We start from the raw sequence: 18,020 nt of genomic DNA, 5'->3' as shown, positions 1-18,020 counted from the left end.
GATTTCAATTAGTTAGTTCTATCGGGCCCCCCGTTCGATATGTTGAAAAGCCACCAGAATGCAGAGAGATTCCGATCACAATTGAAAATCAGCCTAGCACGCGTAAATTGTGTGGACAGTGACACTTTCCATGTGACTCCAATTACCTGAGCTACTAACCCACCAACTGTAACCGAAGAGGCTGCGAGTAGGAATGCCGTATATACAACTTCAAAAGGTAACACAAATATCGGCATAGCAGAATAGCACAATTTCCGTTCAAGATAATTCATCCGAATGACGCAATTCTATCACCGTAGAAATCGTTAGTATGGCTATACTGTTCCAACATTACCCCGCAAATGCTTACGTGAATTTCATTGAAACGGCTTTACGCCGTTCCAGTATAGGCTGTCCCACACCGCTGAGCCCTTCAAAATTTCACAGTAAACGGAACAGAAAACCAAAGACGACTGTGGGAATTCCGTAAATGCAGTGTCCACCTGAGGAAAATCACAAAGACATGGTTTCTAAGGCATAGGATGTTCAATTTTTAGGCTATATATTTTGAATTTACCTGACACTACCTAGACGTCCCCTTGAGTTTTATAGCCTACAAAGCAACAATTAAAACAAACAAAAAAGATATGGATGAGTGAAATTCGCAAATGTAAATAATGTTTCAAAACCTGACATGCCTGGTGCACTATGTTCATCTCATGGATACAATTGACTTCCTCATGTCAAATCAAACATAAATGCCCAGTGCTTTCACGACACTTACTACCATAGTTTTCCGGGCGTAGAATGCACATTAATAAGGGATTTCGCACTGGGGAAGAAAAGTTGACAATTTGACATTTTGCATAACCGATTTTGACTACAGACAAACGATCATCTCAAGTAAACCTCAACAACAGGTTGCCAGTCCACCACCACCAGCCTGCCAAATGTCAGGACATTTGGGCCAAATACTGGGGTTCAATTTGGTTTCAGTCCTCATATATAAGGATATGCCGGACTTGTCACAGAAGACCACAAACGGTCTATTTTTTGTTTTCAAGGTAGCATCCTCTGTAAATGTCACTTCCATCGTTTGAATCACACTGAATAATTTATATCTTCCTAACGGGATCTGAAGTAACTTTCTCTAATGCGTCTTTGCAGGGTGAAACTTGTGGTTTCTTCTAGCTTAGCTAGCAGGTTTACTTATTGTGGCTTCACGGAATTCATTTCCAGAAAAGTCTGTAAGACAAAATACTGTTGGACCGTTCGATTTCCCTCCTATGGTTTCCGGATTTATCACACTTATTTTGGTTTAACTTTGCTTCTGCAGCGATATCGCCCAGCCACTAGAGGAAAATATTTGGTACCTTATTTTCTCAGAGAAATTGGCACGCACGCCTCTCCAACATTTCTCATTGAAAATGCTGAAACATCTCACAAATATGTGATACGGTAAGATTCTGTTTTTTGTAATGACGGAATTCGCTCGTAACCTCCAAACTTTTTTAAAACACTTGCAGAAACCGGATCTAAATTATTTGTTGACCCAGTTAGTAGCAGACTCTTCTTCGGATGAAAGCAACATATTCTGCATCAAAACTGAACAGCAGTGTCATACCTAAAAAAAAGGCGAATTGCAAAGAAAGTTATGCTTTTACCAGAGACTACTGTTGCTCAAGTTTGGTCACAGTTCCGTTTGTGAAATCGCACCAAAAGCCTGCATCATTCTACCGTTTAATTAGAAGTTAATACATGAATGCACATAAAACTGGATTTACCCACTATCTTCTATAAATTTTGACCTTATTGATGACTCTCTTATGTTCTTATTGTGGACTGAGTAGATAATCTAGGACGTTAATTACTCCTAATGTGTGCAAATTTATATTCCGTCAATGCAGGTATCAGAACCTGTGAGGCATCTCATGATGCTGTTAGACAAATGAGTGAATAGAGTGTAATTTCCACGGTGAAACCTCTACCATGTAACTTTGCACAACTTACAGAGACAAATGCAAGTCAACCTACCTGCCTTCTTGTTTGCCAAAAGTAAAAAACTGAACCTGGAGTTAGTTACCTCTGTGAATAATACCTGTCTGAGATAGTTCCAAAATTAAGACGACAATAAATAATACCCAAGCAAAGGTGCAGTTGTTATCAGACAAAGATTTTCTTTACTTTGCTAGATCGTGATGTAATCCACTCACCAGGTTAGAACTCAGGCGTTCACTGTTTGAATGACTTCTGCCTTCGGGGATAAATTCCAAAGATTCTTCTCACTAGGCTCCTGCATAGCACTAACAAGTAGAGACCATACCTTTGCATACGCAGAATATTTTAAATACGAAAACTCATGGTCAGAGAATTTTCATTTTGTGTGCATTATAAAACTCCATCCTGAAAATTACAGGTGCTCTAGCAGAAGGATGCTAGCCCGGTAAATTCGACTTTGCTTTGGAGCAAAGCTAGAGATCAGTTTCAGCGCACTTACGTAACCAAAAAAACTTAGAACAGGCACCACAACTTTGCTTCCCCTACAAAGATTTTATACATGGATTGAGGAACCCACTGGCCCGTAGATCCGATCATACTTGAACGGTTGTCACTAGGAATGGTAGAATTTGGTTCATCATTATGGAAAGCGAGGCTTGTTTCTAGTGTGATCAACAAATCATTGAACATTCTTTCATACGTTTGCGACACTGCGGTTATGATATAGAACCATACAACCTGGCTAGTTACGAACAATATTGAAAGGTTCAGTAGAGATTTCGCATTGTAAATGAGACCACCCTAAGAAAATAAACCAAGAAGAATTACAGCACATGATCACGTATTGAATGGCTTTTCGAATAACGACTCCCCGTGCCCGAGAAGTCCTCGGTACAAACCTCGCTGGGGTTTCGTGAGAAGCACACAATTGATGACTCCTAATTGAGGTGAGACCGGACAGTGCTTTTTCGTATCGATTAACTTTAGTTTCACAATGAAAACTACCAAGCCTCCTCACAAAACCAAGAAACTTTATATGTACCACATGCTAAGTAGGCCGCTTATTTCCCCCGGAAGGATGATACAGTATGAATGACATCCTTCACGATCAGGCTGCGTCAAATCAAATCCGGTACAGGCTAGAAAAACGGTATTCAGACAAACAAATTCACTGAAAGTTGACTGATAATCCGCTTTTCCCCATGTTTCACTGTAATGTGTACACCACATACTGTGGCGTGATTTCTCTTAGCCTATTATTTTACGGTAATCCCACCAATGATATGCACAGCTGTTCCTGCCCTGTCACTAAAGGCCCAACCCACGTGCCACGGCGATCAAGATTTCTATCCATTCTACGGACAACCACAATTAACAATCTTTCCATTGTCCTAAGGAACGAATCAGTCTCACTACTTTCACGTCCTTACTCTGGTGTCACTTAGAAGTGAAGAATACAACCATACTTATAAACCTCAAAAAGCCTATTGCTGTTACACTTGGATCTGCTCTAGATCTGCCGTACTTATTGTTTGGTTGCTGGTACCTAACTGTTACGACCGTTTTGAATTCTTGAGCAAAGAGCACCAAGGTTAGCAACCAAACCGGCAAAACTCCGAACAAATCGCTACGCAAATGTGCTGTACTATAAAAAATGAAAGTATTTACACGGAATACAAAATTACAAACCTCAACGGTTTTCGACAAACGGTGAGGTACTCCAAAAGGCAAGCAAAGCCGATATGGATCAACAGTCAACGCGTGAACGAAACCGCGTCTCAAACTCATGAATTAAAACAATATATAGCTGCCCAAGGATTTGGTACGGAAATAGTATAACCAGAGCGGTAAAAACGATTTGCGTGGCAAGGAAAACGGAGAATATAGATATCTTGTAAAACTGAAATAGGCATCAATTCCACCAGTCCAAAAAAGGGTGGTCCATTTGAATTGTTAACCGGGAAGGCAGTCATTCAAGATTGGAGGCAATTTTAAATATATATGAAGTTGCAACACTAACTGTGGCATGTATTCTCTATGCAAATCACTTTTTAATCTCCATACTGTCTTCATTCTTCTCGTTTTGGGTACCATCTACTACAGACCGACCAGCAGTCTGTTTTACAGCGAACATCTCAGCCCCTTATTTATCTCGCTGCTGCTTTCAAAGAGAGTCGGCATCTAATGACGAGACACAGCACCGGTAGCTTTGCACAAGATTGTCCTAACAAATACTGCTAACTTGGTTAGATCTCTGATAAATATTGTCTGCTCGGACCTCTTGTACACTTACAACTTCTACAACACACTTAAACTCTATGATGCTCGCGTGGGGCACATTAGGCTGTCAAACATCAGTACTTGCTGACTTGCCAGTTTTACAGTCCGCAGCTTGAAATGTGAAATGCGCACCCGTAAGGATGTTCACATTTTTCTCTTTTCGAGTCTGACTCCGCAGCTTCATTTCAGAGGTTAGTCAAATAAATTATACGTTTAGTTTAAACCTGGATTTCTTTTCAACTATCATCTTTATCTGATTTCCCTAACTTATCACATTTCGTGCACCGGGTTTATATCCGGTCGGTTGGTAGGTTGCGCGAACATTTAATATTTCACTTGTGTTAAAGCCCATTGTCAGAGTAACTTACATAAACACGATAGATCACCAGTGTTAATTCCATCGGTTTACTAGGAAGAGGCTATTAGTGATAAATCGTCCTAGGCCGCAAACAGAACTGTAGTGCACAATTTTAATGGTATAAACAAGTACGGCATTGTACGTAACTGGATCAAAAGCACCATAAAGCCGGCTCCCTGCGTGAATATACAGGATGTGGTAATGTGGCAATTTGATCAAACGACTCAGGCCTTAGAACTAGATAAATTGGTCAGATGATAAATTTAGTGGCAAATATTTGTAAACGAGGTAAAAAAAAATATTGTTTGCTTCTGTTGCTTCTATTCAATATGACCGTCCACTTCTTTTCACCCAAACTCACGGGCTTTACTCTCAATAAATACGCAAGTGTATCCCGCACTTTAACGTTAGGTCAGCAATTACAGGCACGGTGATCACTAAGCCACTTCCGGTGTTGTAAAGCTTATCTTGGACAGCACTGTACTTAGGTCCATCTCAATCCATATTTTATGGACAATTTATCTCAAACCGAGTCCTACCTACATGAAATCTGACATCTTCCGGTGAACCTTGTTCTTTCAGACAAAAATAAACTGATCTGCTCCTCAAAGCAGTGTCCTGTCATGTGTCACTACATGCGACCATATTCCGGCTCATTCGAGGCTCAAGCTCTTAGCCTCATCACGCTCACCTGGTGAGTTCCAAGAAGGACGAAAGTTCTTGTGTGAATGAAGCTTTTGGGATGCAAGTACATCTTTGTTATTGCAAGCAAATGGATGGCGGCAGTTTAACACAATTCAGGTTTTAACGGGTAGTTTTCCAATAGTAGTGGTTTGAATTTAATATATTATCCTTATTGAGTTGGATTTGATTCTCTTAAATCGTAACTTTTTTCCTAGTGGGGATGACGGCTAAAATCAATCAGTCCATCCTATTAGCCTGTGATTACCGTAGCGTTAAGTAAGATTAGTAGTGCATTTTTGCTGTTGGCTTTTTAACTGGCTGAAATGTCCTGAGAAATAAATTTAGGTTGGAATTTTTTTTCATTTTTTTATTCACTTGGTTTTGACGCTCCCATTGATTAACCCGAATTCCGGACGGACACGTTTTCAGAAAGTTAGTGAACTTTCTCAGTCACAGTGACTTACTGGCAAAAAGCTTACTAAGATGGACTGATAAACTAATTGGGATGTAATCCGCTTGGATTATCTCAAAGGATTTACAAATTTGCTGATCAGCTTCTCACACGAGGCGTTACATCTAGGCTTATATGCAAATTGCGGACGCAAATCTTTGAATAGCAAGGCACTCAAAATCATCTACGATCAACATAGTTAAGCTGTTTAGCGAATTAAACCCGGTAATCAAACAAAGAAATTTCCGCTGCAATCATTAACTCTCTCGGCAGAAGCAATGTGACAGTGGGATTCATCCAACTCACGGAAAGTTGAATTCAAAAGGAGTGCCTAGCGGTTTCTAAAAACAAATGAAAGCAATTAATTATGCAGTCAGCTGAAGTTTAACACGCCTTGTCAGCGCTACTTGACGTTTTGAAGCGCATGCAACGTGAGTTTTTTCTTAAATCAGCTTGCTTTATGACTGGAGGAGTGGAAACTTGTAATTGTGATGGAATAAGATCATTTTACGTAAAATGTGCTCCACTGGCAGAGACGTTCATTCGATGGCAACCAAAGTTACCCAAGAAATCGATGCAATAGAACCTACCGCTTGGCTGTGCAGAAATAAATGGTGTTGGAACATCATCTATCTACTGCTAAACTATTTCTGGTTAAGTTTTACAACCATCGCTCCCGCAAAACACTCTGTTAGATCCATCGCACCACAAAGGCGTTATAAAATAGCTTTTGTAAGAAAACATAGAAAAATGCCCGCACAAAATCAGTACCATTTAACAAGGTTGTCAATCTCTTTTTGTTGAGTTTGATACACGACACGGTGCAAGTTTGAAACATGTAAGCATTCATTATCCGATCAATAATCTTGCATTGCGAGGTAGTGAAAAATTGCAAAAATGAATTACCCATCACTAAGAGGCTAATGAAACTGTATAAAATTTTGGGAAGGAGAGTTATTTCGCGGAAGAATTTACAAAACATGTTCCGAAAAACACTCAAATAAATAAAAACATGGTGTTTCATCAGAACGTCATTTTAAACTTTTGACAGCATAACCTCACGGGCAGACCAAATTCACTCACCTTCATAACATTCGAGTGCTCATTGCGGCTGAGCGTTAACTCAAATTCGGCGCGATTTATAGTGTGCTTCATGCCAATGGAGATCTACTGATCCAAAGTGCCTACCGAGTTATCTGCTCCGCGAACAATGGCCTGCGGTGAAGGCAGGAAATTTTTCAACCTTTTGAGTCATTCTACCACACTTGTTTGTCAAACGGCAGTACTTTCTTTCCGAAGTCGGAAACCACAAAATCTAGCGCCAAATTCAACTTTATCGATCATTATTAGCTTTCATTTCTAGTACTAGTCACTAGAAATCACGGATGATTAGGTATGAAATCCTTAACTGTATGTGGCGTCGTGATTTTCGGTACGGGGTTTTCACCACCGTAGTAAACCATTTTGTTATTTTATGAGTTAAGAGACCATAAGACTCCTGTCCCCTGAACTACACTTCTCTGTTGGCAACATTTTGTGCTCACCTCTATTCGTTGTTATTCTTCTTGATGATTCCTTCGGATCATATGCCTTCTTTCACTTGCAGTGAAATTCTAGCCATTTTCAATCCGAACCCGCATGGGCAAGCTGACCCAGCCACGTTGCTTGTATTACCTGTCAAGTGCCACTTGATAACCGCTTACATGATAGGTGCACCAGACATTGGTGATTCGTCCTGAACAGACGTAACATACTACTCATAAGGCTTCTGAAAGCTCCTCTTAGTCACCTAATTAGTAGTGTGTTGCATTTATGTAACATCTGCCGAAAATTCTAGGAAATGAGTCTACTTCAGTCCGCCTATTGAGTTCCAGGCCTGCACCAGATACAAAAAACGTGGAACTATGAAGACTATGTTTCATACAATTTTTTCTACCGTGCTCAAAGGGGCCATGATCTTTCCGTGGTCCACATGAGGACATATTGATACTTTTATTCAGGCCAAATCCACATGCAACTTTAATAAGCAGTCTCGAAGGATGCAAATTCACATTGCCTCAACGGAACATAAAACTGACTGTTTCCGTCCCTAAGGGAGTAAATGTAGTGGTTTTCAGCTCGAGACTGACCGATAATTAATTGACTTCGATACTTTTTTCGTGAAACCATGCTACAACAATTGTGCGAAGACAGAATATCCCATCAGATGTAATTTAAAGAAGTTACTTTCATATAATAGTTAGATGGAGCTTGAAGTACACGGTGGATGCACTTATTAGAATTTGGTGAATTTCGTGGTTTGTTCCGTTATATGCTTTGAATGCTGGTCTCTGATTGTGAACTTCTATTCGGGCTGTTCGTTAGAATAGGGATTAATAGATTGTGGTACGGCCGATTTTGCAATGAATGTTCACAGAATAAATTGAAAGAATTGAGTTTGATTCAGGTAGTAAGTTAAGTATAGAGCTCTATTAAAACCGCCATTAACGAATAGTCAGATGAGCATGCAGAGAGTCAGACAGAATATGGTCAAACAAAGCAATCAGACTGGACGACTCTTTTGGAACCCTTTTATGTTTGCTTCGTATTTTCTGAAGACCAATGTGGCGTGCACTCTGCAAAACTGCGTGTAATAAGAGAAGCACAATAATTTCGGAATAAATTTGACCCATTTTTCACTGTTTCTGATCAGTAATGAAAGAGATATCAGCAAACCATCGAATTGCCTGTGGTAAGCTTAATAATCCACTTCATGACACACTCCCCATAACTCCTGAATCTTGTTGCCTCTTTCGTCCATCAAAAGTTCTTATTCATACCAATCAATAATGCTATAATGACCAGTAGGCGCTATCTGGCTAACCCGTGAAGATATGGTTGCTCACTAGTTTTTACACACAGAATTCCATAAACCTAAAAGCAATCCATTCGCGCACTAAATCAGGAGGCTTGGAGTTATTTGAGAGACAAACTAGAGAGCTTCGTTCTTGGATGTGTATGAATCTCGCTTGATCGGAATAAACTCAAGCGTGCAATGCGTCAAGTTTGCCAAGCTAATAGGTATGCTGCAGCCGGTGCTGCAACGTCATCATAGGTGATTTGTGAATTAATGGAGGAGCAGAAAAGAAATAGCCGCCTTGCTGTTCGGAATCTTAGCCGTGACATGTGAATACCCCCCATTTAATGTCTGAGCTAACACTGCATGTTACAGTTGCGCACCACTGATGTGCTAGAGAGAATCCCAATATAAATGTTCTATTTTTCTAAAATATCTCAGCTCTCCTCCATTTCTGGGTCATCTGATTTGGGAAATAGTTTTTATTACATGCCTTCTTGATTAGCTTTCTTACTAGACCTAATACGGTGGAGCTCATTTACTAAAGTTTTTCGGTATATGCAAACTACTAACAGGGACTTCTCGAGTTCAGGACCGACTAGCTATTGCTGCGATATTGATTCTGAACCCATGGTACAGGAATTTTAAGTTGTGCCAGAAGAAACTTTCACCCGGCCAGTATAAGATGAAATATGGTTGAAAAATGGCGTAGGTAGGATTCCTATGTAATGTTTACGTCCTTACACACTTTAGTGGATAGTTTATTTGATTCGTTCCAGAAAGGCCTTAGGCTCCTCGCTATTCGAGGGTAACGTAAAAATATAAAAACAGAATTTATTGAACTACAAGAAAGCGAAAATAGGCAAAATGTTTTTTTACAAACGTCTTGCAGTTTTCTCCTCGTATGCCTCAGAGATAGGCATAACCATAGGGTGCGACTGAAAATAAGTGGCTTGCTAATGGTAAAAGCATTCACACAGGAACGGTTACTGAAAGCTAAGATCCGTAGGATTGTCGTTCCCTTCCCCAAAGTGAGCTTCAGAGAGGAAGGCATGTCACGAGGTATTAACACCAAACTGAGTTTTCTACCAGTATGTATACGGTGGTGTAGCCAAAATGATTTGGCTAGCAGCTTTCTCAGCCAGATACTTGACACCAGGACGCCACTGCCTTCTATTTTATTATCGGATATAATAGTATGCTGATACATCAGGGGTCACTGGCAAAACCGTGAATGTTCTTCCAAAATATTCGAATAACTTACGCTGGGTATATCCTGCAGCTGTAGGGTACTTGGATTTCATGTTGGCTACAGTTTTATTAAAGAGCTACCTAAGCGTTTGAGGGCCATTTTAGGGGACAAAATATTGTATCTGTTTTCCACCAGCATACTCCTAATGTCTACCTACATCCGCTGTACTTCCAACGTTTTGCACTAAACATCCGGTTTTTGGCTTTAAGTCCAGAAATCCAACTTGAATCTTGTTACCTTTCGGTTTTTTTATACATGAGATTGGTGTAGTTTCAAAAACATTCTGTGTAACCGTTACGACCGTGTTGACTTGCTGCACGCACACCCAATTGCAGTTTAATATGGTGATATTCTCCTAGATAGTTTGATGCAACAAACAGCAGGGCGAATACGTTACCCCATATCTCGATGCGAGAACAACACACCTCTGAAATGGTGAACAGTGGGGTCCCACTAACTCTGGTACGTACTCCCGTTCACAGCGTTCTTCTGGTCCGTTTGGCCATATTCACGACCATTCTTTAATTTTAAGTTGAACAGCAAGAAGGACTGAGCATATTACCGGTGTTAAGTAATGAAGGATTTCAACCGAAAAAGAGCACTCTAACCATGTTCTCAAAACCTGAACCGATGAGTGTTTACGGAGAATAAGTGACTCAGCATTCGCATCCAGGCAGACCATCTCTACGGATCTGTCCAAAGGTAACTTGTAGCTGTAAATACAGCTTGCTTCCATACAGATAAAGCAGTCAGATTCTACTACTTTGATCTTTATGCAGTAGATTTGTAACGCTTCATTTACAATGAGATCCGAAGGGTAAAATTCTACATAACTTCCCAAGATTCAACCGACTGGAGGAAGCTGTTCACAATGATCGCATATACATACCCTTCAACTTCACAAAGACTGCACCGCCCATTGATTGGACAACTATACTGGACCGAAATAGTTTGCATGCTCTTACCATAATTACATCAGACTTTCTAGCAGTTTCGAAGGACAGTCACCTCGTAGTAGTTTACACACATATCTTGCCTGAGTGCGTGAGGCAGACAAAAGTTTGCTGGTGCTCCGCAACTACCATGGGACGCATAGAGCTGCCGAATCGATCAGCCAGTTTTGTATTATATTAGAGTTATTTTTTGCTAACAGGAGTCCATTCGCTATTCGCATCTTCGTTTATTCAAACAGGTATGCTGGAAAAAACGATGCTCAAGCTTTCTTATCTACAGTTAAGTCTACCACCGTTGTAGAATTGCTAGTAGAGGGACAATTATATAATAATGGTCAAACACAGACCCACACAGACGCGCTGGTGTTGACGTTCGTTTTCATGTCTCAGGCAAACTAGTCAGGTTGTACTCCTATTAATCATACTTTTCGTTAAAGTCTTAGACAAATAAATGTCGGCTATCCATACATAATCACACAGTTACGTGTCGGTTTAATGAAAGTGCACCGAAATCAGGACAATGTCACATTACCTCTTGTGAATCGAGAGCAAAAATACAACTTATCTATCAAATATTAAATGAAATCGCCGTTTAACACAAAAGTATGTCTCGCACTCCCCTTGATGGTATTCTAGACTGGTTGATGGATTCGGGGGAATAATGAAGGTTGAGACGCGTAAATAGAATGTTTTCTTTCACCGACAAACTCTCAGACGCACATCAAATTTTCTAGAGGTGACGGTGGTCCTCGATTTTTCCTCGTCATGTGAACTGATTCGAATCCTGTATTCCCCTTAATCTTCTAAGTGCCATGCGTAATCCACTAAAGCTCGAATCCGTGACCTCCTGGCTTGTAGTTTGAATACTTGACCGTTCGGCCACAGGCGGCTGATCAACAGCGCGATTAACTCGCACTTAGACAGGATAGAGCGCCGTTTATCCTTCAATCGCAGGATCCACATCACGTGGTCACACGTGTTGACTGGCTCCTCGAGCAACGACTTCTAAATGGAAGTTTCACTCATCGGGTGAAGTTTATTGTTTCACCGAGCTACTTATAGATTGTTGGTAGTGTGTAGTGTGAAGGAGTTTTTGATTTTTGTGGAGTTTTCGTCCTGTAAGTGAAGCCAATTTATGCTCAAAAGCCTAGAAGCACTGTACAGCTGTTTTATCCTTATTGGGAATCATCAGTAACATAGAAGTCGTTGCTCGATGAGCCAGTCAGAGCTCCCAACAGAAGTGTAAATAACTGCATAATGCTTCTCGGTTTTCCGCGTAGTTTGAATTCACCTACAGGACGAACTCTAGATAGAAAAACCCAAAATATCATCTCACCAACAAAATCCAGTTCCTAATGCAAATATGTTATCTGAAAAGCGATACGACTTGTAGTTTTGCTTGTTGAGAATTGCCTTGATATGAACTGTTTCAGTAGGCTGGCTTCCTGGTTTGTCGACTTTGAAATTATTTTACACTTGACCTTTGAGATTTTCTATATGATTTTTAATTGAAGAATGAAGTACTTAGTGCTGCTGACCTTCTAACCAATGATCATTTGCTTGTCTATATGAAATGTTCACCTTTTGCGTCGTAGCACTAATGTCCGTTGATACCTCCAGCCTTACCCTGTGAAGGGTTTTATTCAACGAGTTCTACGCGCCCTCCTACATTCCTGTTTTCGTTTCGTTTCGGAAGCGCTGTCCCATTCCTGTGCTAATTCAGGCCAGCTCAGTGCTGCTTCTACATCCAGATCGCCGTACTTGGCGTCGCTGGCAAGGCTCATACCTGCGTAGAAGTCTCACTGCTTTCCCAACCCAAAGGTTGATATAACCGTCTTTTCTACCAAAAAACATTTTCATTACCATTCGTTTCATGTCTGAGCACGGCCACGGAGCACTGTGTACATTCGAATATCCACCACTTCTTGTTGCAATCGTTAACCACTTGTTCCTCACCGATAATCGTGTGGAAATGTTTATATACTATTTAGGTGAAATTTAATGAAGACGGGAATCTCCTGAAGCTTGTTATATTCTTCATCTATATGCGCTTGTATAAAGGCCGTCTAATGTTTGAGTTGATACGATATTCTAAAATCGCTGTATATTTTTTATAAAGAAAGCGGAACGAAACTGGCTATGGGCTACAGAAAAGTTTTTCTAATTATACGAATAATTTTCTTCATATTTAGTTGTCCACTTTCGCAGCTGGTTCTCAATTTATTGTGCAAACGTTCGAACTAATCAGAGATGATATTGAAACCATTCATATTTACGTCTGACTTCGACCGCTTAACGAAATTAACTGAGTCACTCATCGCATTAAAAACTTTAGTTAATTGTCCGTTTTTACAATATTGGTCATACATACGGTGAACAAAAAGTTATGATATCATTTGTAGTTCCCCTTAAAACTTTCGTTCACAGTTTTGCATTTATGGGTAGCGCACATAATCTTAGTTTCGCGTCTTGATTTCAACCAGATGTCCATTTGATTAAAGGATCTTAAATAGTAATATTTTTAGGTGGGTAGTCAATGAACTTTGATGCGAAACTGGAAATTATTGAGTCATGAGCTTGGAAGCCTAACCGGCTGTAACCAGTGAAAATCTACGGCGGCTGTCAGGAACCACCTGTATATTTGCGAAGGCCATGTCCATTTTTAAAAAAACGCGAGGCAACTTGAAGTATTTTTCGCACTGGACCCGTCGACGAAATATTCAACTTGGATCCTTGGTTGTGAAGCAATACCATCTCAAGAACGCACACAAAATCAGTCCGAGAATGCAAAGTGGGAACACTTCTGTATTATTCGCACTTGGACTTTTGATTTCGAGGTTGAAAAACTCCAATTCTGCTGCTAAAAGTTTATTTTTTCAGGTAAATAGAACCGCTTCAATGGATTAGAAGGTAACATACCAAGCATTCATTTCCCGGGATTCGTTGATACTCAAGTCGATTAAAAACAGCACTTCCATAAGGCACTCTGTGGAGCTTTATTCTCGTGATACTACTGTGGTCATTTCAGTAGCTAAAAGAAACATTAGATAATTTGCGAAACGTTCTTGAAATTCCGAGAGTCCGGCAACAATTTGCCAGTACCATTTGTGCCCTTGGACCGGAATTTAATCATTCATTATAATAATTTTTATTCATTGAACCGGACCCGGATGAAGTGACATCTGTTACGTCTCTATCAACTGCAAGTGATCATTTTGGAATGAAATTTTATATCCTCTCCCTAGACATATTTTGTTATAAATTACTAAACTGAATCTGGAGGAAAACTTTATGAAATACAGATTTCGGTGAACTCTAAGACGTTGAGACGATATTCGGGCATGGTTCTTTGTGTGTTCCTTGACCAGAGCAGTTTTGTTGTTATTGCAGCTTGAAACGAAATGCCTGTAGACAACAACAGTTACAATGGGCCTCGGGAATCAGAACGCCACAGTACACGCTAGAAGTTAGTTCAAAGGGCATTTTATAATAAGTAGCAAGAGAGCCAAGTATTTCACACTTGAAAGGGGTAGTATCGTTTCCTAGACAGTTCCAAACAGCATGAAAGCGTCGGAAAAGGGGAAATGCATAATGTCAATGCAGTTAAGAGTTTACTCGGGAAATTTAAGGGATAGTACGGAACAAACCATCCAATGCACCATGAAAGAAAATTCCATTTTTACACCGGGCAAAAGTAGTGGGGATAAACGCAGCAAATTTTTATTTTGTGTTTGTAAACATTTGCTCTGAATGCTAAGCAGTCTGAAGGCCCACGTCCTCGACAAAATTGTGAAAAAATGAGTCAAAAACCAGTAAACGGGACATTCAAATAAAGCGGAATACTCAACATACTCAACATACTAAACGTGTAAAAGAAACCAATGCACAAGAATTGCCTTAGGGTTCCTGGAATGGATGGACGGAGCAACGTTAAAGTAAAATAGAAAAATATTCATACTGTCCCTTGGAGACCTTATCATGGACAAAAGCCATCGGGCTGGCGTTTCACTTACGTAAATTCTGCAATATACGATGAGAAGAGGAAAAGGCTAATTGGCTGTTTGCCACCTATGCGTATTATCAATATTTGGACAGAATAAGGTGGATTGTAATAATCATATGATCACTATTAGCCTGACCACTAGCACAAGCCTACAAGTACGAGCATCTATATGCTATAAATTGTGGTCTGTTCGCATTAATATAGCCACGATTTTTACTTGTTAATATACAAGGGGGTTAATTGCCTGGCAAGGTTACTAGGAAAGATGCGAGCTTACTCCACACGGACAAAACCGTACGACGAATAACTTAACTTTCATAATCCAGTTATTCTATGAGTTGGATACGATACCACTTAGTTGTCTACCACGGGACGAAATATAGATTGACGGTCTTTAATGAATTGTTGCCTTAAAAATAAGGTCATCCACTGAACTGACATCTCAGAGAAGCATAACTCACAAAATGTTATGTTTTGTGCACATTGCACCATCGGTCGAATTGACTGTAGGTCGTGGCTAGCACTGTGAATGAACAATACCCGAAGGTGAGCAACATAATGTGAATGACTTTTTGTATCACTCACTGGCGATTTTTCTTCATTGCATCGCCTTAAAGACTCCGTACCATCAACTCCGTTCAAGGCTGCGATGAAAGTTGAAACACCAGCAAGAGCAACAAGTGGATGGCGACGCTGTTTCAGAAAAATACAAGACATGATGCTAAATCTCTCGCAGAGATCAAAGGAGAGGTCGTAAGGAGCAAAACCAAGCCCGGTAACGGACACCTCCACGATCATTTTACGTGTGCCAAGCTAAGAAAGAATATTTGATCGAATTGAAGTAGGGTAGGATCAAGTGCGCAAAACAGCTCATCTTATTACATTACAAACGAGAGGAAAGGACATTCAGCCGCAAGCCATTCTTTAGCACAACTGTTCATATGATTTGGGTTGACCTGACAATAAGGGACAGAATTCGTAACAAATGTTACTTTGTTATCAGAACCGTCAATTCGGTCTGATATAAACACCGTTGGGCTAAACCGTATAGGAATACTAGTCGGTCACATGTAAGATCACTGAAGGTAGATTCGCATCCACGGAGGTTCATAACACATTTCATTCAAAGTAACTGAATTTCTAATCTTACTTGAAACATGAGGTACTTTTCGGTTATGAGGAAATCATCTACAGAAAAGCGTCGAAGTACTTTGCGACCAGCTCCAAACTTTCTGTTCACTAAGAAAACGAAATTTTAACTGAAATTTTCAAAACCTCCTCAGGGTACCAACGATGTTTCCGTAACTTTGAGGAAGATGAGTGAAACCTCTATCTCAAAGAGACAGTTAGCACGTGACTGCTTGATAGGTCTCCTGTGATTTAAGAGTGAGTGACGCTGTATTCTGTCTAACTACAAGCTAATCACTAATCGTGGTTGGGCGATTAAGTCGTTAAACTACTAGTCAATGGGTTGTTGAATCCAAGCTCCCTGAAGTCTCTTGAGATGCACACTGCCAACCATTCCCCAAAAAATGATACATTTGAGCAGTGCTCCTCAACTTTTTTAGCAGATATTGAATGCAATTGCGGGACAAACATTCATTAAAAATCTCCTCACACTGCAAACTTTTTTTGATTATCTAGTTAAGGCCATCGTACAGCAGCTCAAAAAGTGGTCCTGTGTTGCGTAACCTTAAAGTATCCTGCCGGATGAGATCGCCTCGTGCTAGAAAATATCCTCATTGTAGAATTATTTGAGCTATTGCTTATCCAAAACAACTACTCGCTTATAGAGCCATCTTACCCACTAAACCCTTTCAAGTTCCCAAAATGTCCATCACTTAGAGTCCACACGAAATACGCACAGCGAATTCACTTGTTTAGATTTTGCTACAAAGACCTATGGGTTCTTTTCAAGCATACTAGTTTGGCCATCATTCCAAACATTGGTTCTTAGTCTCACATAACTACAACACCTTCCGTCCATGAAAGACACTTTGACTGCAATAGTATCCTATCTGTCTTCCTATTACCCCAGCCTTATAGAGCTGCACGAATAAACACCAATAGGTATGAATTTCCGAAGAACAATGGCCAAAGTGCCCTCTAATTCAGCCTTTAGCGTCAATCCACCCAACCACAAGTGTAATCATACTATTTATGCATAATTGTTCAACCCAACGCAAGAAACACCTGGAATAAAAGTTGTTTAACAAAAAACACCTTTTTTCTTGCAGCCTCCATGCTCTAGATGTGCTCGCCTACATTCAGAGTATGGCTGCTTGAACTGAGTATGGGTGTGATTAGTTAATTTGAATGCTGATTAGATATTCAAAGCACCAACCAGAATCTCTCTAGAATCTGGAAATGTGCATGCTGCCAACGATTCCAGACAGAGCTTCTTGGTTTGCAGCATAGTTTCATATCGATTTCAGCATAAAATCTTGGTAAAAACATCAAGGTCTTCTCACTGCAATTAACTTAAAAGGGCTTGTTTTTACTGGTTATACCGTGCCAGTTGCAGATAAGCTTCTTGCAACCCCTTACTATCGCACTTGCGAGATGATGAGTACTCGCAGCTTTGCAAAGGACTGCATTATGAATTGCATTCATGTTGAAACAGAAAAAATACAGAACCTTATGAGAATGAATCCAGTTCAAACGCGGCCAGGTCGAGTATCAGCCAGACAATAACGCTTCCTCCCACCATTCGACGGGAATCCGTACACTGGATATAGTGTTTGGTCATGATATGCTCCGGTCGAATCTGGACAAACTACGGTGAAATGGACAACAGACGATTTGCTGACTGTTTTTAGCTCTTTGTATCGCGAACGAACTATGTTTCTGACCAGTCCTGTGGGGGAAACACCTTAGAGTACAGTTACTCCTTGACCTCTGTTGACTTCGCTTCAAAGATCGGAATAATCGTCATGTAAAACTTTGCAAGAACAGTTACACTAATGCTCCCTAAATGAAGGACATAAGGGAGTCTTGTGTATCAGACAAGTTACACAGAATTTTACTGACAGAAGTGGTAAACCAATCCGAGGCTGCCCTACGTGAGAGGAATTAGTTCCTCACATACGAACAATTCGTCTATTGTGTTTTTCCGTTTCCCCTTGATTTCTTATTCATCCATCAAATGAACAGGCAGGCACACGAGACTTCTTCTATTCTCAAAGATTTATGTCCAATTCAGGGAATATCTTGGAATATAAATAAT

General features: G+C 40.2%; 1 protein-coding gene across 1 annotated transcript in view; it reads right to left on the bottom strand.

Moving 5' to 3' along the window:
* Positions 1-18,020, bottom strand: part of T265_10819 (hypothetical protein) — a gene marked incomplete at both ends in the record, with an annotated part of 71,372 nt that overhangs the window by 20,007 nt on the left and 33,345 nt on the right. The window contains one exon of the mRNA XM_009177298.1: positions 15,380-15,487. Within this exon, the coding sequence (XP_009175562.1) occupies positions 15,380-15,487 (108 nt within the window). The remainder of the gene's footprint in view (positions 1-15,379; positions 15,488-18,020) is intronic.

Source organism: Opisthorchis viverrini (genome assembly GCF_000715545.1).
Source record: "Opisthorchis viverrini unplaced genomic scaffold opera_v5_410, whole genome shotgun sequence".
Lineage (NCBI taxonomy): Eukaryota > Metazoa > Platyhelminthes > Trematoda > Opisthorchiida > Opisthorchiidae > Opisthorchis > Opisthorchis viverrini.
This window is presented reverse-complemented; position numbering and strand designations above follow the sequence as displayed.